This window comes from Artemia franciscana, chromosome 17, assembly GCF_032884065.1.
Source record: "Artemia franciscana chromosome 17, ASM3288406v1, whole genome shotgun sequence".
NCBI lineage: Eukaryota > Metazoa > Arthropoda > Branchiopoda > Anostraca > Artemiidae > Artemia > Artemia franciscana.
Genome location: NC_088879.1, coordinates 33153231 through 33177359, shown reverse-complemented (window position 1 = coordinate 33177359; position 24129 = coordinate 33153231). Strand labels below are relative to the sequence as shown.

At 38.6% G+C, this 24129-nt stretch overlaps 1 protein-coding gene across 1 annotated transcript in view; it reads left to right on the top strand.

Annotated features, from left to right (window-relative positions):
* The window catches only part of LOC136038162 (cullin-1-like), a gene marked incomplete in the record, with an annotated part of 119029 nt that extends 94900 nt beyond the window's left edge, over window positions 1-24129 (top strand). The window contains 2 exon segments of the mRNA XM_065721223.1: window positions 4691-4910; window positions 23819-24129. Of these exon segments, the coding sequence (XP_065577295.1) occupies window positions 4691-4910; window positions 23819-23899 (301 nt within the window).

Below are 24129 nucleotides of genomic sequence, written 5' to 3'. Positions count from 1 at the left end.
AGGTCTTGAGAAATGCTTTTTTTTTCTTTTTTTAACATCTGTTTTGAATACTTTTTTTCTTCGTCAATCTTATTTTTTACAAACTGTTTTGGAATTGGCTTTGTTTTATTGTAATTTAGTTCATGTTCTAATTGTCTTTTCTTCTGTAGAATCTTAATTGTTTTTCTATTACAGATTATTCATTTTTGTGGCACTAGCCCGTCGGGCCAGTGCCATATAGCGATCATAATTTCTGTCGGTCCCGGTTTTGCTACTTTAGGCACTTCCAGATAAGCTAGGACGATGAGAGTTGGCAGGCGTATCAGGGACCGGACCAGATTAAATTAGAAATTGTCGCTTCCCTGATTCGACATTGGGGGGGGGGGAGTGAAGGGACGGCTAATTCTTAATTCTTGGACAATCCAATAACTTGTAACAATTAATATGGCTTGGTGGTTCAGTCGGTAGAGTGTACCTGTCACAACTGTAAGGCCATGAGTCCGAGGCTCGACCGGTGCTTGTTTTTTCTTACCTAGATCAAGTTGTCAGTTATTAGGGCAAATATAAAAAATTTTAATATCTAGTAGGATTTAATGTACATCTTGAGATGAAAAAATCTACTTCAGGACAAATAAATTACTGATGTGTATTCCCAAAAAATATATACCGAACAAGAAGAGACTACAGGAATATATCAAGTCTATCTTTGTAAATAATTGCCAATAAACAAAGAACAGCAAAATCGATAGCTCTAGTACCAATTCTAATTTTAGGTTCCGACCTCGTCACAAGTGCCATATGAGCTCCTGGCTCTTGTTCTCATATAAAAGAGAATTAACTAAGCTTTAATCTCGCATTTGAAGTGTTTCCTTGTACTGGTAAGAGGGTAAGGTAAAGGATACGGCATTAGACTTTACAGTCCGTACCGGCGGTGATGATCTCTGTTTCCTGGCAGTGCTAGGAGGGCCAAAATGGTGAATCGTCAAATGACATTTTTAGGCTCAGATTTTAACTGTCTTTGAAGGTACTACGTTTTTTTAAGAGAGGAGGGTATGAAATTTACCGGGGGCATGAGGATACCTAACAAAATCAAAATACACTATGTGCTTGCTGGTTGTGAAAAGAAATATCAGCAGTATCTAAGGATCAGCTGCGACTCATCAGCTTGGAATTCCAGTTAAGGAGATGTCGAAGACACATTGTAGGAAAACCAGACCCCTTTACTTTCCCTTTTTCCAAACTAGTCAAAAGGTCTAAAAGCTATGCCTCCAAAGATGCCATGCCCCTTATTGCCCAGGGGCAAGGATTGCCGATTATGGCAATATTTTGTCTCGATTTCATTGCCCACTTTTATATGCAGCTTGTCCAGTGCATGCATGGTCAACTCTGATTTCCCACAGTATGCATACTTCAAACAGAACTTACAGTATGGTACATAAGTCTTGGAGGGCTGGTAGTATTTGACATGCTAGTCCGTTGCAAAGCCTGCTAAAGCAGGTATATTCTTGCCCGTGTGTACAACGCTTTTGCCATGATTCATATCCTCGCGTTGACTCGATCTTGGAATAGGTTTACAACTTCCGATAAAATATTATCCGGTGTTTACTCTTTTGTTTTGCAAAATTTCTCTTGTGTATACCTCTATGGGCTAGAAGGAAACGTCTATTCTCAGCTTACGGGTTAACTCAGCCACTACAATGTGGGTTCACTTTCTGACTAAGCCTGATAAGTATAATAGCCTCAGTCCTGCTATATGTAAGTAAGCTATTTCTATCTTATTATCTGTATGTACTTATATTATTTGTATGTTATGTTATTCACAATAGTATGTTTTCTATGTGTGTAATCTTTCTTATTTTGTTCTTTCTGTTTTGTTCACTTTTTTTTTACTCCGTTTTTGAATCCTTCTGTGTTCTTTCGGCTACTAAAAATATTGATAGATATTCTACCTGTATTTTGGAATATAGTTTGGTAGAATATTCCAGAATCCTTTCTTTTCTGTATTCTTTTTATTTGTCTTACTCTCCTTTTGGACTCTCAGTTTTACATGCCAGGAGAATTTTTTCGGGGGGAGGGCTGTGTGGAAAGGGATTATCCAAAGAGTGGTGAATTTTATAGGGGATTTTTTTTTTTAGAGCGGGCATTGTTAGAGGAAAATTAACCAAGAACTGGAAAAACGCTGATCCCTTCCTTAAACACTGGCGTGCAAATTATGCCCAACTAGCTTCTAATTTGGCTTCAATTCTTACAATTTTTTAATATGTTTCTGCTAGTTAAAGACAAAGTCAGGTTAGTCATCGATATTGTAGGCTAGTTCCAATCCTCTGCAACGATAAGCCAATGCACTTAGCACCTATCTTATTATTACCTTGGTTATACTTCTTCGCTGTCTAAGTATACTTAAAGCCAGAGTTATTTCCCCTTCTTACAAGGACTCCCACACGTGCTTGTTTTCAAAGTCTAAATTTGGGTTATGCGATACTAGTGTTTTTTTTAATCTATTGTTGTTGGTATTCAGGGCCCAACCGTTTTTTTTAATTATTCTTACTATTATTTGAGTTGGTTTGAGTTTAAGTCTAAAAGTTTCGAAAAATTCGAATAAAACCTAGAATGAAGAAATTTGAAGGAATAAAAACTGTAAATGTTAATAATTTCTATATGATCACAAGTTGCGTTTTTACAGAGCCGTATAACAGAAAACTAAGCATATTTTGGTTTAAATTCAACCGTATTCAACATCGTTTTCGTGTCGCTCTTGGGTCAGTTATCCGGACTTCAAAATATATCACAAATTGTGGTATTTATTTTTGATTTCTTTTCCTCTTAATATCAACTTCTGATGCTCTTTTGAGACTATTTTGGCATATCAAACTTAAATATTTTTACTTTCTAATTGTATTTTCTCTACTTTTCTGTTGTTGTACTTCTCTATATCTTCCCATAACTCTAATTTCTGTCCCTATCTTTCCCTTTCAGATTCTTTTTATACAGAAACTTTGGTTTTTATGGCACTTGGTGTTTACCAAGTGACATAGCGATCGCAAATTCTGTCGGTCTGTCTGTCTCTGTTTTGATAGTTTGGGCCCTTCCAGATAAGCTAGGACAATGAAATTTGGCAGGTGTATTGGGACCAAACCAGATTAAATTAGGAACAGTCGTTTCTCCGACTAGACCATCTGGGGGGGGGAGGAATGGTTAATTTGGAAAAATGGAAAAAATGAGGTATTTCTAACCTACGAACGGGTGATCGGATCTTAATGAAATGTGATATTTAGAAGGATATCGTGTCTCAAAGCTCTTATTTTAAATCCCGACCAGGTCTGGTGACATTGGGGGGAGTTGGAAGGGGAAATCTGAAATCTTGGAAAACGCTTAAAGAGCGGAGGGATCGGGATGAAACTTGGTGCCACAAATAATCACAAGTCCTAGATACGTGATTGACATAACTGGAATGGATCCATTCTCTTTGGGGGAGTGGGGGAGGTTTAGTTTGGAAAAATTAGAAAATTGAGGTATTTTTAACTTACGAACGAGTATTAGGATCTTATTGAAATTTGATATATAGAAGGACCTCGTTACTCAGACCTCTTATTTTAAATCCCGGCCGGATCCAGTGTCATTGGAAGGAGTTGGGGGGGGGGGGTCGGAAATCTTGGAAAACGCTTAGAGTGGAGAGATCGGGATGAAAATTGATAGGAAAAATAAGCACATGTCCTAGATACGTTATTGACATAACCGGACCAGATCCACTCTCTTTTGGGGAGTTGGAGGGATTTACTATTTTGGGGACTTCCTGATAAGCTAGGACGATGAAAGCTGGCTGGCTTATCAGGGGCCAGACTAGATTAAAATAGAAATAGTCTTTTCCTCGATTCGACCATCTGGGGGGGGGGGGAGCGAACGAACAAGATATTTGAGAAGAATTTTACTTGTCGATTAAAAAAATGATTGTTCTTCTTAAGTGTGGCTTGTGGTCTTGGGGGTATGATTCTCGCTTGGGTCACGAGAGGTGTCAGGTTTGAATCTCGGACAACCCCAGTTGTTACATGAAGAAGATCCGAAACTAGATACGCGATCAATATAGCGATCACTGAAAGTTGGCAGGCCTATCAGGGAGCGTACCAGGTTAAATTAGAAATAGTTGCTTCCCTGATTTGACCATCAGGGGGGAGTGGAAGGACGGTTATTTCGGAAAAATAAAAAAAACAAGTTATTTTAACTTGTGAACGGGTAATCGAATCTTACTTAATGAAATTTGATATTTAGAAGGAGCTCGTGTCTCATATTTTGGACCTCGAACTCTTATTTTAAATTTTGACCGAATCCGGTGACATTGGGAGGAGTTGGAAAGGGAAACACTTAGAGTGGAGAGATTGTAATGAAACTTTGTGGGAAGAAGTTCTTGGCTATTTTGACCTCGTCACAAGTACCATATGAGCTCTTGGGTCTTGTTTGTTTACCTGACTCCTGGCTCCGAGAAGAATTTCCATAATTTCCTTCTAATATTTTTTTACTACCGAAGTTAATCAAAGTGTGATAGGTACATTTCCTGAATTAGCTGCAAATGACAAATTTGCAGCTGATGTAGTTTCCTCACAGAAACTACAAGCCCTAAAGAAGAACCCAAGTAACATGTTGAAACTCTGAAAAGTGGCCCACCTCTCCTCTCAATCCCTAATTCCTCGCTCAGTAAGTAATGTTTGTTTTTCAGCAAGCGCTTACGCGTCAACATTAGTATGCAGCTGAAAGCAGAAGCCAAAGTGGACCAAGAATCGACAAGAAAGACTGTGGAAGACGATAGGAAAAATATGATTCAGGCCGCTATTGTCCGAATAATGAAAATGAGAAAACAGTTGAAGCACCAGCAGCTTTTGGCAGAGGTTTTTAACCAATTAGCTGCCCGGTTCAAGCCCAATGTCAAGCAGGTTAAGGTAAAAATACTTTTGTTATTCTAATCCCTTCAGTATATCCTTAATCGTCTTGCATCCTTACATATATTCCATCTTTAAATGAGAATTATTTTTTTATGTATGTATATATATCTATTTTTTTCAGAAAGGCCCGGTATTTTTTTTTTTTTTTTTTTTTTTTTTTTTTTTTAAGTTGGTGGACTAACATTTTCTGGTCTGAAAAACACACATAAATAGGTCACAGCATTGGGATATTTTTTTTCCCAGAGGTGATCTTATTGAACCTATGTCCTGTAAGATCGGAGAGGGCTCATTTGAACGAATGACGTCACTTTTTAGGGGTTTTCTAAGCAACAATGACAACATATTTCAGGAAAATTTAGAGGGATCTGCAAAAGAAGTACCATATTTTCGACTAAAACAAAAGAAATAGAAAAAAATGGCTATTTTTGTAACCAGCATTTAATTGCTTAATATAGTAAATCTTTAAATTTGAAATAAGTCTAGAGTACGACCTAAAAAACGAAAATTAATCATTGCTGAAATAATGCGTTGCCGGAAGAACAACAACCTGCACAACCAAACGCTCAGAATTCAGCAGGGAACAATTCCAAAAGAGTGAGTACAATGTTGTTGGGACCTTCGGTCCTTGTTTTCAAGACACAATATCCTTATTTTTTCTCTCTGTGGTTCTGCTAATTATCCCCTTTCCTTTGTGTGGTAATCTGTAATTTTCTCATGATAATACTAACGGCATTTTTTCCTTGATTGTGCAGACAGTTAAATTCACGGACTATAACTGTGCATCACCCTGGTTAAAAATATATTTTAGGACAGCAATTCTGGTCGAAATTGACGGGTAGTCAAAGGGGGAATAAGTTAATTCATTTGAGCTTGACGTTGCACCCGGTGAGGGTTTGGATTGGATGGAATCGACGCGCTGCACCCAGGTGGCTTTTCTGGTCCAGGGGCAAGGAGAGTCTGGTTTGTTAGTTCTTATGTTGAGTCCGAAGTGAATATAGTATGCTTTCTTTATTTTATACCCTTCACTTTTTGATTAGCCTAGGTAGGGTCTGAAGCCTTGAGGGAGGCTGAGATTAGAAAGGCTTGGTACAGGAAGCTATTCTATACTAGCTAGAGATATTAGTGGTGACCCAGGTTGTGGCACCCTTGGCCTAGAGATTGGCCCGTTTAATCTTTCGATCACAATACCATAGCCTGGAACAGAGTATACCGTAACAGGCGATTACTATACCCTATATCTACAATTATACCAAGAAACGGAGATCAGCACCGCCGGTACGGACTGTAAAGTCTAATACCGTATCCTTTACCTACCTTTTTTTTTATCTACATTACGGTAATGGCAGCCGCGAGGATTTCCATGCCAATATTCGGTAGCAGCCAGTTAAGGAAAATTAACAGAAGATAGCTAAAAGAACCCGCGTTTTCCGAATAGACGATTTAATTTAGCCTACACAGTAGTTTATTGTTCAATACATATAAAAAAAATCGCAGGAGAAAGATGGCATCAATTAAAAAGAGTACGGAGATCTGAATGGGCTTTGCCTAGTTACAGTAAAATAAAATTTTGCGATTATAGGACGCAACTAATTAGCTTACGATAATAATCAGAAATTTGAATCATAAGTTTCACGAAAGACCGAAAATTTGACATTGGAAAAAAGATTTACATTTAGACCAAAGAAGTATTGTGATGTTAACTGAATTTTTTAAATAATGGCGGATAGCCAGGAGATTCACACAAGGTCAGAAAAGAGACAACAATTAAGAGAATTAGATATGAATTCGAAAAAAGCTACCGCGGTTAACCAGAAAAAATTGTATTCAGATTCACATATATTTGCGAGTCCCGCTAGAAGTACCCTAGAGAATACACCATCAGGTGGAACCCTATATCTTTCAGGGGGTGAAATAGACATTTCTGACACATGCGAAAGGTGGAACTTCTAAACAAAATCAAGAATAGGACGATCTCCAGTACGAACCGTAGAAGGAGAAAAGAATATACAGCAGACTCAAAAGGAATTATTCCCAGATAGAGAGACCCAGACAAAGGAAACAAATATGGGAGTACAATGAATACAATTGAGAAGGAATACACCCGGTAATAAGAGAGAACGTGAAACAGAAATAGAGGCGGCAATATACGAAGAAGAAAAATTATATGAAAATGGGAGGAAAACAAAACCAATGTACCCCTTAGATGCTTTGCAAAATGAAGGGGGGTTGTGGGTAAGAGAAGACACAGATAGAGAACGAACAGACCCAGAAAAGGAATTTAGAGGATATAATGCCAGAAGGAAGCAAAGTAGACCCAGTAGCAGGAGTAATAAGAGCTCAATGTCCAGCAGGGGGTCAAGAAAAAGCAGTCATTTAAATGTGACACAACATACATTAAAGTTAATGGAATAAGATGGAAAATAAAGAAAGAGAGATAGAATGGCCAAAGAATGAAAAGACGAGGAAAATAGAAAAGAATGAGAGAGATAGAAAAGAAGGAGGAAATAGCGAGAGAGCAGAAAGGAGAATATTAGAATAGCTAGGGAATGAAAGAAGGAAGAAGATAGAGGAGAAAGAGAGAGAGAGATGGAATAGCCAAAGAAAAAAAGGAGGAGGCGGATAGAGAGGAAAGAAAACACGTAGTGGAAATGATTGCAGGGAGAAATTCCCAAGAGCCTCAGAGATCGTGTACAGTAGATTTAATGCATGCGATAAACTTTCAGCCAATGAAAGAGAATGAGGATGTACATTTATACCTATATCAGGCCCTAAATCAGGCCCTTCCTTAACTACGAAGGACAAAGTGCTTACAAGGCATTACCGATGCACTACTTGCACTGCATAACCAATGCACTACACAGAGATTATGAAAGATTAAAACAAGACATTTTTGAAAAGTTTCAACTCTCCCCCGAGCATTGTCAACGAGTGTTTAGAAGCAAAAGAAAGCGAGACAACTAAGCTTATAAAGAATATGGGTACAAATTGAAGGATATGTGTTTAAAATGGCTAGAGCTAGAACATTATAGAATGTTAGAAGGCCCAGAAGAGGTAAAAGAGATGACGGAAGTAATAGAACAATTTTTAGAAAACACCCATTCAAATATGAGAATGCACTTAAAACAGGTAAACCCACAAAAAAATGAAGAAATGACGAAAGTAGTAGATAGGCACACTAAAATTAGGAGGGAGGTTTTCCCGCCAAGAACAAGGCTAGGAGGTAGGGGTAGGAACGAATAACCCATACACATACACCCATATAAATAAACACAATGCTTGCCAGATATGGCAAAGGCAAACAGAATTAACATTCTACCATTGCAACTCCGCCGGCCACTATAGCCCCAATTGCCCAAATAAAGGCGTTAAACCAAATACGGCTAAACACAGAAAAAGCATGATATTATCTATTTTAACTGTAATAAACGCGGACATTATGCCTCAGATTATTGAATAAAAATCACTACAATAGCTACAAGACAAGAGATGATGGGCCCAAGGGAAAACAGGACAATCCAAGAAACGATCGATATTACAATGATCGATCAATGGAAAAAAGTATTAGACGTATAAGAGGACCGCATAGGTTAGAGGCCCTTGAGAAAAACTTGCGCATTTGCAGAATTACAAAGAATATGTGGTGAACTAAATTGTAAATCGGTGGAAATAGCTGTTGATTCCTGCAGTAACCAAACCTGTGTACGGAAACATTTAATAGAGAAAGCCGACATGAATTACGAGAATAAAGTGGCAGTGCCTTGCTACTATGGAACAAATCATAAATGTCCGACAGCTTAGGTCACAATAAAAATCGCCAATAGAGAAGGAAATACGCTGAAAAAGGAATTAAGAGTACGCTGAAAAAGGAATAAGAGAATTAAGTGTATCTACTATTGCAGTAGATGTTTACTAGGGGAAGGCTCGGAAATATCGGAAGCCTTTATTCGCCAAAACCAGCCTCCAGGCCTAAAAGAGTAAATGCGGTGACACAGGACTAAGCAGAAAAGGAAAAGGAGGCTAAGCGGACTACTTTTGAAAATGATGATCAAAATAAACAAAATCAATTTCAACTTAGTGACGAGATGCTTATGCAGAATGCAAAACTAAGAAAACCTAAAAGTCAAAAAAGGGCGGACAAAAAGTAATGTAATTAGAAGCGAGAATAATTACTTACCGTAAACAAAGAACCGGAAATAACAAAGATGAACTAGCCAGAATATTCGGGGCAACTTCGAAAAATTTGTGGAATTACAAACAAATGATAGAGACTACAGAGAAATAAAACTAGCCCTAACGAAGAAAAAAAAATCATCAAGCTAAACAATTTTGCAGTAAAGGAAAGCTACATTACAAAATAGTGGAGACTGGGGAGAGCCCTAGAAAATTACAACTTTTGGTACCGCATGAACTGGAAAAAGCGCTAATAAAATTGACACACTCAAGCCCAATGGGGGGACACGTGAGATCCCAAAGAACATGAGATAAAAACTTGCAGTGTTTTTGGTGGAAAGGACTGAGACTGGATATTTTCAACTTTTGTAAAGGATGCAAAGGTTGCCAATTAGTCGCAAATGAAAAATAAAATAAAATAAAAACCAAATGAAAAAGTTCCAATGAAAAAAATGCCCATTTTTGGCAAAACGTTTGAGAGAATTGCAAAGGACATTGTAGGTCCACTCTCGAAATCTAGTGTAGGAAACAGATTCATTCTAGTTATTAATGATCTGGCTACAAGTTACCCAGAAGCTATCCCAATGCGAACGGTAAAATCACCAAAAATCGCGGAAAAATTAGCGAAATAAGTCTCACGTCACGGAATCCCAGGGGAAATTTTAACAGATAATGGAACCAATTTTATATCGACATACAGTTGAAAATTGTACGAAATTCTTGTCATTAAGCAAGTATTAACTACTCCATTCCATCCTCAGGCAAATGGAGTAACGGAAAGATGTTAAGAAACCCTAATTAGTTTGTTGAGGCATTTTGTAGGAAATGATGTAAATCAATGGGACAAAATGCTTCCTAATGTCTTTTTGCAGATAGAGAAATTCCATACCCAGCGAAAGGGCTCTCGCCATTTGAATTACTATTTGGGACAAACCCTATGAGGTATTAAATATTCTAAAGTAATCATGGGAAAATAATGAGAAAAACTAAGAAATCATGATAATACACTTGCTGTTGCTGCGAGAAAAATTGAATAAACACCGTAAGCCTGCCAAGCAAGCACAGGGGGAATACGCAGAAAAAAGCAAAATATGGCACAATAAATCCACCCGCATGTGCCAATTCGCGGAGGAGGAGGAAGTCCTCAAATTGCCCCCAGACGGCAATAATACATTGGACATAAGATGGAAAGGATTGTTTGAGGTGAAAAAGAAAATAAATGATGCGAAGAGAATGAAAAGGGATGCCACAAAGATCTGCAGAAGCGCTGTCTCATGATTTCGACCTCAGAAAATGCCATTGAAAGAATTTTGTCAGAAACACATCTGAGCCAAGCTCAGAAATACCAATAAAATAAGTTATTCACGGAATTTGTGGACGTATTAACAAATTGAATCGGAAAAACAGGGGATGTGGTACATAGAATACCAGTAAAAGAAAAGAAACCAATAAAAAAAAAAATGCCCGTGCGGATTACCAAAAGCTAAAAGGAAAGAAATGAAAAAAGAAATAAAAACCTCCTTTACCTCCTTTACTGCTTTGTATTTTTGCTTTAATTATGTTGTTATATCATAGGCAGCGCAATAGCGCTTCATCTCTGTGAACCATTCCCAAAGCGGGGAAAGGTAAGGGATATGTGGTAATGCCTCTGTTCTGTACAGTCTTGCCAAAATTTGCAGATTGTAACAATACTTCGATGGGGCTAGTTTAGCATAGCTCACTAGCAGGCAAAGAGTTCTTGTAGTTTTCTTATCTCGGTCGTACAGAAAACCTAAATATTTGAACTTGTAGTTTTCTTATCTCGGTCGTACAGAAAACCTGAATATTTGAACGAAGAAGACGGTGCGATAATAGCACCATCTACGGATACAGTTGGTGTTGGTGCCTCTCGTTTTGCAGAGCTGAAAACCAGAAATTCAGTTTTCTGGCCATAAACTTGTAGCCCAATAGAGCTATAACCAAATACAAGCGTATCTAAATTATCCTGCAGTGCACTCAATGAGAAACTCAACATAAGTAAATCATCAGCACAGCTTATTAGACTCAAATCACAAGTATCCAAGCTTAGTCTGCCAGAAATTTGTTTTGTAATCTTAGAAGTCAACGAGTTAAATAATATCGGACTTAAGACGGAACCTTGTCGAAGTCTTTTCTTTAGTTTAACTGGCTCACTGAGTTTCTCAAGGCTAAGTTTCACTCTTATATAGCTATTAGAGTACCAAAATGATAACATAACTACTATATGGGTGTTCACACTGGCATCTAGCAAGGTCTGGAATGCAGTAGACTGGATTACTGAATCAATTGCTGCGGAAATATCAACACTACATATATGTACGGATAACCCAAGTGAATCAGCCTTGGTAAGAATATGCTTTAAAAGTCTATGGGCTAAAGCACAGCTGAGATGTTTTCGGAAACCAAACTGCCTGTAGTCCATCACACATTCCGATATAACTTCGCGAAGGACCAATTTTTTCAGCAACTTGCTCAACGTACTTGAGACAATAATCGGCCTGTAGCCTCCGCATTCATTTGCCTTTTTTCCTTTCTTTAGGATGTTTGTAACGACTCCGGTACAAAACGATTTGGGGATGGTCGCACTATCTATACACATCTGAAAAGTAGTTGCATATGCTGGAGCAAAAGCGGTGAACTATTGCGCAGATGATTACCACTAACACCATCAAGACCTGGAACCTTGTAACCTTTAACTTGCGAACAGCCCTCAAAACATCATTCACAGATATAAAAAAAATAATTTCTCTTTTTCAATAGTGAATGAAGACGCGATTTAAGCGATTTTTCATATTCCTTTCCCAAAGGAGTATCTTTTGACCCGAAGACCTTCGAATAATGTTTTAATCACTATTCCTCAGGTATCATGGCATATGGCTTGGACTGCACTTTACTATTTTTGAATAATTTCCATATATTTTGTGGGTATGGATAACCTCTTCCGAAGCAGTTTCTGCTTCCTTCACTTTCAGCTCATCCACACATGCTTTGTATTCTCTTTTTGTTTTACGAAAGAGATTGACGACAGTGCCGGTCCTCTGCTTGCCGGAGTGGTGCCACACAGAGTGCCACATATTAGACCTCCATTTGGCATGTTTCATGTAAGGATGGTCACTCCATCCTTTTTTCCTTGTACCTTCCCTAATAACTACACTAGGTACGGCTGCAACTCAGCAAGTTTTAGCGCATGAGCAATTTCAGCGCAGTATGTATTAAGTGCAATCTTGTCATCACACCCATGGACAAGAAGCTAGAACGGGACATTTATGTTGCCCAAAATTTCGTCACGCGTCGAGTGGTACAAACCAAGGCTGATCTTTTTCCACTCGTGTCTCTCTGTATAATCTGGTCTTTTTGATTCCACATCGTGACTAAAAGGAACATTAAACTTAAGACCAAGATGATCACTTGCGGCATGCTCTGAATCGACATGTACTGGCGAGGGAATAGACTAAAGCTTGGGTGGCTATTATTAGTATCAGGGCACAGAGCGAATTTCACTGTTTGGGAATCGCGAGAGCTTTCTTTACTGTTCTCGTGGGATCCATCACATATGGAGCATCGCATGCTGTTCGTACAGTCTTCGGCAAGATGATCAAATGACTCACACTTGAAGCATCGCTTGGGAATTTGTCTGAATGGGAGGAATTTGATGTAAGTATAATCAATGAATAACCCACATTTGAGTGCTGCATTTTGGGATTCAGCGTCACTAAAGGTAAGTTTGATTGTCTAAGATTGACCATATCGCTTGGCACTGACTAATTTAGAGATAACAGAGAGACTATCATCGTCTTTTGTGGCAAGAGGCACAAGCTTGGCGATCGCGAAGACATTTTCCTCACGAAAAGAAGCACTTATATCAGGGGAGGACTTGAGTGAGTCGGAGAAAGTAGCTGCCGACTTGGGGCTGTTCATGCAAGCAATCAGGCCGGATTTAGTCTGTTGGATATAATCAATGCCTCCATCACTAGCGTGTCTTTCGACAAACTGCTTCTGCTTGGAACAGGAATCTATTTCTGAGCTAGGTACGTTGCTGATGAAAACCCGGTGTAAAGATTTCTCGGGCTGAGGGAGACGAGGTCAATCATTCTGAGACGGAAGGATAAATTTGCACTGTTCTATAACACTGTCAATCTTATCCGTGCATGCATTCGTGAACTTTCACGCACAAGGTTGTAAAAGTGTCTTGTGGAATTTTTGGTACTTCAGATAATTTTCATATGGTGAAGCGGGTCTTAAACTCAGGGAGTGAGCTCAGTAATTTCACAGTATCATACATGTCAGTGGCTAGGGCTTCCCTCGAAGCTTGACTACGTCTTTCTTTCACATACATCTCCCCAAAAGTATCAGCTATCTCGTTCATTTTTTCGTGGTTTTCACGGATGGCATCTCTCGTAAAAAACTTCACCGCTGTATTCACTGTTGCATCTTTCGTTACACTGTCTTGATATCGCAGCGCCGTTTTTATAAAGCTCAGTACTGGCGCATAAACATAACTGTAGTCAGCCATGTTTACGTCACTACCGTAACTATTTTGCAATCAGTTCGCTAGCAAGCACAAGTCGTTACCCGTAGGGCAGGTTAATAATAATCCAAGAATGCTATTTCAAGTGCAAGCGTTAGCGTATACAAACTAGATGGGACGTGCCCCAATCAGCAAGGGAAGTGTCAGTCCCCGTTCACCTAATCCCCGCAGTTTAAGGGAGACTCCCCACAGGTACAACGGCGCTTGCGACGGGGAACTGCCCCTTTTGCGCTTGCCTATTTGGGTTACTTTAAACAACTAAAAGCAGACGATTCACTCAATCCAAATCACTGTCAAAATCAGAATAATGACCAGGACAAAAGACTGTTCCTTTCACTAGGTAAAATAATTCATAAAAAACTTGCCAAACAGCTTCTTAATATCCAGAAAAAAGATCTATTTTTCACTTATAATGTATATTCCAAAACTACACGGTTAATCCGGCTTAAACACAACCTGTTGTTAACTGGCCAAATACCAAAAGAGAACTGTTGTAAGTTCTACCCTGGGAACGTTTATATAGAAAGGGTGATTGTATAAACTTTGGAGGGGGCTCATTCGATTGGTAATCAGAAGTTCTAGTACCCTTTTTAAGTATGAGTGATCTGAGAATGGATACTCCCCCCCCCCCACCACACACACTTATTTTTCCGAAATACATATGATAAAAATTTTGAGACGGCCATTTGTGGTCTTGAAAACCTCGAAAAAGGCTCAGTCGATTAGAATCTGAAAGGGCTGATGCCCTTTTCAACTGTCAAAAGTGTTTGGAAGGAAACTAACCCCCCTCCCACGTGCACCATTTCTCCAAACACATCCAATCAGAATTTTGAGATAACCATTTGTTCAGCATAGATGAAAGGTCTGGAAATTATGTCTTTTAGGACGACATCCCCCCCACAGCTCTCAGGGCAAGGGTTGTAAATTATGCCCTGGGGGCATAAAAGGTTTGTATAGAAAGGGTGATCATATAAAATTCGAAGGGGCTCATCGGATTGGTAATCAAAAGTTCTAGGGCCCTTTTTAAAATTCAGAGTGATCAGAGGGTGGTTACCCCCCCCCCCACACACACACACCTCATATTTTCCCGAAATGTATCTGATAGAAAATTTGAGCTGGCCATTTGCGGTCTTAGAAACTACGAAAAAGGCTTGCTCGATTGGAAATTGAAATGGCTAGTGCCCTTTTTAATAGTCGAAAGTGATTGGAGGGGCAGTTAACCTTCCTCCGACGCCCATTGTTTCTCCAAACACATCCAATCAAAATTTTGAGATAGTCATTTTGTTGGACCTAGTTGGGAGATCCAGAAATTATGTTTCTGGGCATGAGACCCCCCCCACCCATATCCCCCAGGGTGAGAGCTGTAAGTTGTGCCCTAGGTAAGTTTATATAGAAAGGGTGATCGTATAAACTTTCAAGGGGACTCATTGGATTGGTAATCAGGAGTTCTAGTGCCGTTTTTAAGATTCAGAGTCATCTGAAGTTTGGATACCCTCCCCCCTCCACACCTCGTATTTTTCCGAAATGCAACTAAAGAGCGATGCATTTGAAAGGGTGACTGCATAAACTTTGGAGGGCGTTCATTGAATTGGTAATCAGAAGTTCTAGTGCCCTTTTTAAGATTGAGAGTGATCTTAAAGTGAATACCCACCCCCCACGCTAGACACACTTCGTATTTTCCTGAAAATGTGTATGATAGAAATTTTGCGATGGCCATTTGTTGTCTTAGAAACTTTGAAAAAGGCTCATTCGATTGGAAACTGAAAGGGCTAATGCCCTTTTCAATTGTCAAAGGTAATCGGAAGACAAAAAACCCCCTCTCCTCTCACAGCTCTCAGGGCAAGGGCTGTAAGCTATGCCCTGGGGGTAAATAAGGCTGGTGTAGAAAGGATGATCGTATAAACTTCGAAGGGGGCTCATTGGATTGGTAATCAGAAGTTCTAGTGCCCTCTTTCAAATTCAGAGTGATCAGACGGTTGATGCCCCCCTCCCATCTCGCATTTTTCCGATATGCATCTGATAGAAATTTTGATATGACGATTGTTTGTTGCAGAAGCTACGAAAAAAGTTCATTCAATTGGAAATTTAAAGAACTAGTGCCCTTTTTAATGGTCGAAAATGATTGGAGGACAGCTAACCCCTTCCTACGCCCACCATTTCCCCAAACACATCCAATCAAATTTTTAGATAGGCATTTTGTTAAACGTAGTTGCAAGGTCCGGAAATTATGTCTTTGTGGATGACACCCCCCCTCACTGCCCTCGGGGCAAAGTTAAAAGCTGTGCCGTGGGGGCGTGTAAGGTTTATATACAAATGGTGATCAATAAACTTTGCAGCGGGCTCATTCGATAGGTAATCTGATGTTCTTAGTAGATATCCTCCCCCTTATGTCCAGCATTTTCCCGAAATGAATCAGATAGAAATTTTATGATGGCTATTTATTGTCGTAGGAACTTCGAAAAAGGCTCATTCGATTGAAAATTGAAAGAGCTAGTGCCGTTTTTAGTAGTCATGAGTGATTAGAGGGCAACGAGCATCCTCTCTCCCCACTCCCATCAATTCCCAAAACACATCTAATCATAATTTTGAGAAAGACATTTTTTCAATGTCGGTAAAAGATCTGAAAATTATATCTTTGAGGATGACATCCCTCCCCCCGGGGGCATATACGGCTTTTGTATTGAAAGGGTGGTCATAAAAACTCTGGAATGCGCTCATTTGATTGGAAATCAGATGTTCTAGTGCCCTTTTAATGAGTCAAGGTGATCGAAGGACAGCCATCCCCCACCTCGTACTTTCTACAACTGCATCTGATAAAAACATTTGAAATAGCCATTTGTTCAAAAATAGTCCAAAGATCGTCCTGTGGTGGCGCAGTGGATTTGACCTTAGCTTGGTAATACGGGACCCAGAGATCGAATCATGCTGCAGGAATGCACTGCAGGGCCGACGCAGGGACCTTAGTAGTCAAGAAGCGCCGTTAATTCTTAAATAAATAAATAGTCCAAAGATCATATAATAAGGCCTTTGGGACTAACAGAATCCCCTAGAGCCTGGGGGTAAGGGTTGTAAATTATACCCCAGGGGCATATAAGGGATTTATGGAAGGGGTGGTCGTACTAACTTTACAAGAGGCTCATTTGATTGGAAATGTATAGTTCTAGTTCTTCTTTAAGATTCAAACATGATGGAATGCAACTAGTCCCCCTCCTCAGATCCTCTTTTCCCGAAACGCATTCAGTTTAATTTGTGAGATAGCCCTTTTGTTACCATTAGTCCAGAAATAATATAATAATGCCTTTAGGGTGGACACAATCCTCCAGAGCCCTTGGGCAAGGGTTGTAAATTATGCCCTATATAAGATTTTTTATGGAACGGTTAGTCGGATAAGCTTTGGATCGGATTGAGCTCATTTGATTGGAAGTTGGAAGTTTTAGTGCCCTTTTTAAGAGTCAAAAATCTTACCCCAAAACGTTTTTAATCGAAATTTTGAGGGATCTATTTTGTTCAGCCTTGTTGAAAGGTCCAGTAATTATGTCTTTGGATATGTCAACCTCCCCACAGTCCTTAGGACAAGGGCTGTAAGCTAGGCAATTCGTCCATTATTTACACGTCCTATATGTTATTGAGAAAAGTATGCATGTTTGAACTTCAGTTTCCAAGGAGACGAAGGGCAGTTGGCTGAGCCTTTCAGAAAATGCTGAGTGGAATGTTGAACTAAATCAAAACACGTTATGGGTATAAGGACTGTCAAAAAGGTGTAACACAGGAATAACTGAGTATATTAATTTGGAAAATTCAGGAAATGACAAGGAATATGATCAAAAAGGCAATATTTGCATGCTACCAATACTACTACAACTACCACCCCTACTACTACCAGACTAATCCATTTACAGCATTGAGGGGACATTCGAACTAAATCATAAGACGCTATGTGCATGCAAATTGTCAAAATAGCGCATGTACAGAATTAATTTGGATATTAAATTGGAACTTCCAGAGAGTGCTTAAAGGGGAAGATCATCATAGGCAGCGCAATAGCGTTGCCTAAGTAAAGAGGTATATGGGCACGATGTACTATTTGTCTCACCAAAAGGCTGTATGTGCACATTACTGCTAATAGTACAGTTACTTCTGCATTTACTACTACTACTGCTGCTTCTATTGTAACTACTTGTAAGTTTAAGAGCATTGAAATGAAAATTGCAAGAAGTATATGAACATACAGGCTATCCACTGGACATATCAGTAATGTAGCAATGGCTAATTCTATTAAGTTGAAACATCCAGGACTTGATGAGAGGGATGTTCTACTCTCCAAAAGGCAATATGATAATGCTACTGCTGCTGGTTCTGCTACCATTATTCAATACTATTACTAGTGATCAATACTGCTATTATGGAGGATGAACTTAATCACAACACGCCGTCTGTATGCAAATTGACAAAAGGGTGTAACGGCAATATCTTAGGAACAGTTTATGTGCGAAGTTAAAACTAACAGGGCTTGTTGTGATGGAATGTTTAACAAAACAAAAGAAAATATTTGCATCCTAATGATACTGCTTCTTCTTTTACTACTGCTATTGTCAATATTATTACTGCCTCTATTACTACTTCTGCCACTAAAGCTTAGGATACTTAAATTTATTCTACTGCTACTACTACCACTACTGCTATTAAAACTAAGGATATTAAGGCGAAAAATTTTAGAAGAAACTGTATGGAATTAATTCGAAACGCGCTATGCCCACATAGGTTGTCAAGGGGACGCATCAGAAATGCTTCAGGAACGGTTGATGTTATTAAGGTGAAACTTTCAGCGTGTGTTGAAAGGGTTGCTGAAAAAAACTATGTGCATACTGCTTGTAATGCCGCTACAATTAATGCTAGTGCACAAGCTAAGGACATTAAGGTGAATCTTTTAAAGAATATTTAGGCGGATGTTGAACTAAATCAAAACAAACTATGAGCATGTGGAATTTCAAAATGGTGACAAAGCAATATATGTAGAACAACTATGTAAGTTAGACCTTTAAGGGTAAGTTGTGGGGAATTTTGAACTAGCCAGAAGGCAGTATGTGCATACTTTTAATGCAACCACTAGAGTTACTGTAGCTAATGATAGTAAGAGTATTAAGGTGAAACTTTTAGGGAACGCTTAGAAATAGTTTCAATTAAAAGAAAAAAAACTGTATGCGCGCAGTTTTTCAAAAGGACACATAAGCAACATCATAGACAGCACCATTCTATAATATCTATAAATATCATTGAAACTTTTAAAGGAGCTAATTTGATTCAAAGTTAAAAGTTCTGGTAACCTTTTAAGAGTAAGAATAGATTATAGGGCAAGCAGCCCTTCTCTCAAGTCCATTCATTTTCCAAACACATTCGGTTAAACTTTTGAGATCGCAATTTTGTTCAGCATAGCAGAACAGTCCAGCAACTATATCTTTAGGGATACTGGGCCTACTCCAGAATTATGCAGTTGGCCCATCATGCTGCAAAATTAAACGTTGCTTTAAACTAAATCAAAAGGAATTGTGTCTATGGTTGCCAATAAGACACCTCAGCAATACCGTGAACGACTGGGGGTTTTTAGTTTGAACTTTTGGGGCTACTTCTATTACTACTTCTGCTTTTTTAATTCAAATAAATAAAAAGAGCGTAAGCGTGCCCAGGTTGTCAAAGAGCATTGATAGAGCATTTTTTTTTTCAGGAAAGGGTGGCCTATAAAAGTTTATAGGGCGGCAAATCAGCAATTTAATTGAATGAGAAAATTCTTGCATCCTTCCTTTTTATGCTTCACAGGCGCTAAAATAACACATTCCTTCATTCCATTGTAATTTTGATTTGTCTTGTAACCGCAGATTTCCTTGTGCAACTATTTTGGTTGCAACCCTTCGTGATTGGGCTACAATCAATTCTAGTTTTTGTTTGCTTCTTGTACAGGTTTCATGCTTAGTAAAGTTCAGGCTCCTATCCATTTTTCGCAAAGATCAACCAAATTGCCACAACATAACGTGAAAATATGTCTGGATATATGTAGCCGAAATCAGCCATGCTTTTCGTTTTGCCGAAAATCAAGCTGTCTTGCTTCGGAAAATCCGTATGGATATCATTACAGACTGGTCTTTGAACCAGCCTGGACTGGCTTCATATTGACTGGTGCTGTGAATTATGTTCGCATCTGTATAAAGAACATTTTTTCTAAGGTTCTTACTTTTCATCGTAGAAACCTAATAAACGCCAATTCGGCACGCGCTTAAAGTGACAAAAATCTTCTTTTTAGAATAATGTCTCACAAAGATAGGTCTCCCTCTTTGCTCTGTGCAGATTGCATGCCTTATAAGGGAATGGTATGCCAAGTCGCCTATGAATCTGAATCTGCTGTTCGTGGTTGGCACCTTGAGCTCTTGAAACTCAGCTAGAAACTTTCCTTGCCACCAGTCCCAATAGTTTTTGTTGTCAGGGCACCATCGATTGAAGATATCATCCGACATTGATTGGAAAATTGGTGATGAGACATTAGTTCAACACTTGGTACTTGGCACAATAATGAATGAGTTTTTTGTCACACTTCAACAGGGGTATCTTGAACTTGGTCTTTGTTTTAATCCTGATAAATCAAAAATAGTGATTTTTCACTTAAAAGGTGAGCCACCGTCATTTATAGCGCTTAAATAAAGAGAGAGAAATCTCAAGATGAAGAAAACAAACAGGACTACGGCCAGTAGAAAGAAAAGACAAACTAAAACGACGCGGATTCTAAGAAGCAAAGATGAAATTTAAAATAAGCTAAAATTAAATAAGATCTGAAACCAAGAAATAGAAAAACCAGTATCTATTTAAACACTTGTTGCTACTGTGATTGAGCACCACAGAAGATAAATAAAATTTTCAGTGCCGTATTTCCCAGTAGCATCTTGTATGCTACTCCACCATTTTTGAAAATCCACCATTTTGAAAATCCATTTTGAAAATCTCCACCATTTTTGAAGCTGTTTACTAGAACCGAGTGTTTTAAAGTCCGGCCCATTTTTGTTCGATTTGCTTTTATTTGCTAAAATATTTGCATTGGAATTGTCAATTGCTAAGAAAGCTCTGAGTCACGATGTCCTTCTAAATATCGAAATTCATTAAGATCCGATCACCCACTCGTAAGTTATAAATACCTCATTTTTCTTATTTTTCCTCTCCCTTCAGCCCCCCAGATGGTCGAATCAGGGAAAACGACTTTATCAAGTCAATTTATGCAGCTCCCTGACTTGCCTACCAATTTTCATCGTCCTAGCACGTCCAGAAGCACCAAACTCGCCAAAGCACGGAACCCCATTCCCTAACTCCCCCGAAGAGAGCGAATCCAGTACGGTTACGTCAATCACGTATTTACGACATTTGCTTATTCTACCCACCAATCTTCATCCCGATTCCTCCACTCTATGCGTTTTCCAAGATTTCCGATTTCCCCCTCCATCTCCCTCCGATGTCACCAGATCTGGTTGGGATTTGAAATAAGAGCTCTGAGACATGAGTTCCTTCTAAATATCAAATTTCCTTAAGATCCGGTCACCTGTTCTTAAGTTAAAAATACTCAATTTTTCTAATTTTTCCAATTTAACACCTCCCAGCTCCTCCAAAGAGAACGGATCCGTCCCAGTTATATCAATCACGTATCTAGAACTTGTGCTTATTCTTCCCACCAAATTTCATCCCGATCTCTCCACTCTAAGCGTGTTCCAAGATTTTTGTTTCTTACCTCCAACTCCCTATGTCTCCGGAAGAGTGACTCCTCCAAAGAGCTTTGAAACATTATATCCTTCCAAACATCAAATTTCATTAAGGTCCCATCACTCGTTCGTAAGTTAAAAATACTTCCGAATTAACCGGTTAATACCAAGTGTATTAAAAAATGAATTAAGTTGGTCTTCAAATGCATATGAATGTGATGTCATTCATTTGAAAAATATTTTTCGATATCTGAGGCTGTAGACGGATTTACCAAAGTCGTGAACTATCTAGGTTTTTTTCTGGCGAAATTCCGCTTAATGAGAGTAGATTTCATTATGCAACATTTTCGTTTCCAATTCAAGGAGATATTCTTTGTGCTCCATTTTCGTTCATCATTACGTCAGGCATTTTTACATGCCCTGTTTATTTCTTACATATGCTAGAATAACAAGGTTCTTCTCTCCATTTTAATCTTGACTTGTATTCTAAGGGCATACTTCCTTGACCAAGAATTTTGTTCTCCGTTTAATGCGATTCTTGGTGTTGCTTGTTCCGTCCACTTTGATTTAATTGTTTGGAGTTATTCTACATTTTTTGTAATTTTGAATGCGTCATAGATACCAAAAACGATACCACCACCCCTGGGAAAAATGGAATAAGTTGCTTTTTAATGCATGCAGGTGTAATGTCATTTATACGAAATAGTTTTTTTTCAAAAATTAAAGCTCCAAACGACTTATAGCATTGTCCTGATATATCCAGATCTTTTTTTAGAGAGGAACCTTGCCTAAAGAGAGTATATTTTGTTTTGCAACATTTTCGTTTGCAATTCAGTTTGACTCCCCCTTTGTACTTCATTTTCGTTCATCAGTATCCCAGACACTTTTTTCCATGCCTTTTGCTTTAGCTGGTCAGATTCATTCATTAACTTTACATGACGTTATAGATACAAAAACTCATTTTCTAGCTTTTCCCCAGTAATTGTTTAATTGTGTTGTTATATAATTCAGTAATACGACCCCCTCCCCTGAGAAAAATGAAGTAAATCGCTCTTAGATGCATATTAATGTGACGGCTTCTATTTAAAAAATTTCCTTTTTTTTTTAAATCTAAGAAATCCCTAAGTTGTGATCTGTCTTGATCGTTTTCCTCGCTAGAAAATGATGACCTGATCTTGAGACTCACAAAATGCAAAGCGATACTTAGTATTGTGTCTATGGAACTCCATGTAACATAAGAATGTTATGCAGAACTCACTGAGAAGACATCACAAAATTTATTAGGTGCTAGTTTATATTAATACAAACGAAAATACCAGTCGGATGACTTCTAGTGGACACAAAAAGTTGGTATAATTGGTATTTTGATCACCTGAATTAGTAAATTAGTTTCTAACGTCATGACTTGAGTGGCTCTACCACTGAAACAAGTCCTTGTGTACCTACCTACCTAACTGTAAATTAATGCGTAATTAACGGAAACGACAATATTGAAAATAAGTAACAAATATTTCTTTGTCACTCATACCGCAGCACCTCATACCAAGTAGAAAAGGGGTACATTAATGTGCTTTCCTGTAGTTTCGTCGAAAGTTTTTGGATCTTAATTCCATTTGTGTATGTTTGTGATGTATTTGCCTAAATCAATTCCTCATTTCTGGAGATAGAAATGACCCAACATTTTCAAAAGCCCGATTCCATTGAAAAGATCTGTGAGAAAGGTTAAGCTAATAAAAACCACCAAAAGTTAAACTTCATTTAATTGGTTCTTCTCTGCAAAATTGGAGCCAAGTAAAAGAAAGGGAATTTAAGCTAGGTGAAGGTCAGTAATTAAGGTCCAATAAAGTTAAGGCAGGAAAGGAATCTATTCGTACAATTTTCGTTTGCTTAGCATGTATCCTATATATTAAGCATGTATAAGTAGCCACCCTTACTGGTCTCATAGCCCTGGTATATTTTTTGACCAAAAAATACGTGTATTTTAATGTACTGTTCTTAAATAACATATTGGAAGCGTCACCGAGCGAAGCCGTTGCAGATATCTCCCATTTTTTCTTTTTCTTATGTGGAACCTCCAATCTTATGCTAGGTACTGTTACAATCATTCCGTTTCCTTATGATCATTTCTTAGCCGAGGCGTTGCCACGTTAGACTTGGAATTCTTTGGTTGTGAGGACAACGGGTCGAGTCCTGGTGTCGCTGGCTATATAGTTCGGAACAGGGATCTGTGGTGTGACCTTAGTCGACCCAGCTCTAAATTAGTACCTGGAGAAATCTGGGGAATGTAAACAGAATGGGTGTGCGAAAACACTGGATGGGTGGCCCCCAATCACCTGTTGTACCTCGTGGCTAAAAAGCAATGAAACGCAGATCAGCACCGCCGGGTATAGCACCAAAGGTAATACTGTATTCTCTACTTTTACATATTTCGTTTTGATCGCTCCTTTTTTTTGCAGAATTGTATTGACTTGCTCATCGAAAAAGAATACCTAGAAAGAAGTGACGATCAGAAGGACACTTACAGCTATTTAGCCTGAATTTATCTTTACTTCTTCAGAAGATCCTTGAGGAGCCTTTGCGTAAGAGGCAGAGGTGTATTATTATTACTTGCCTGGTCCATTGCACTGTTGTTACAAGAACTGTCAAGGAAAATATAGTATTATCAGAAAAACAAGTGTGGACAGGGGGAGTTTGTGTATTTGGTACTGAGATATTTTTCAAATTATTTTATGTCTAAAAAAACAAAAATAAAGCGTGTTTTTCTATG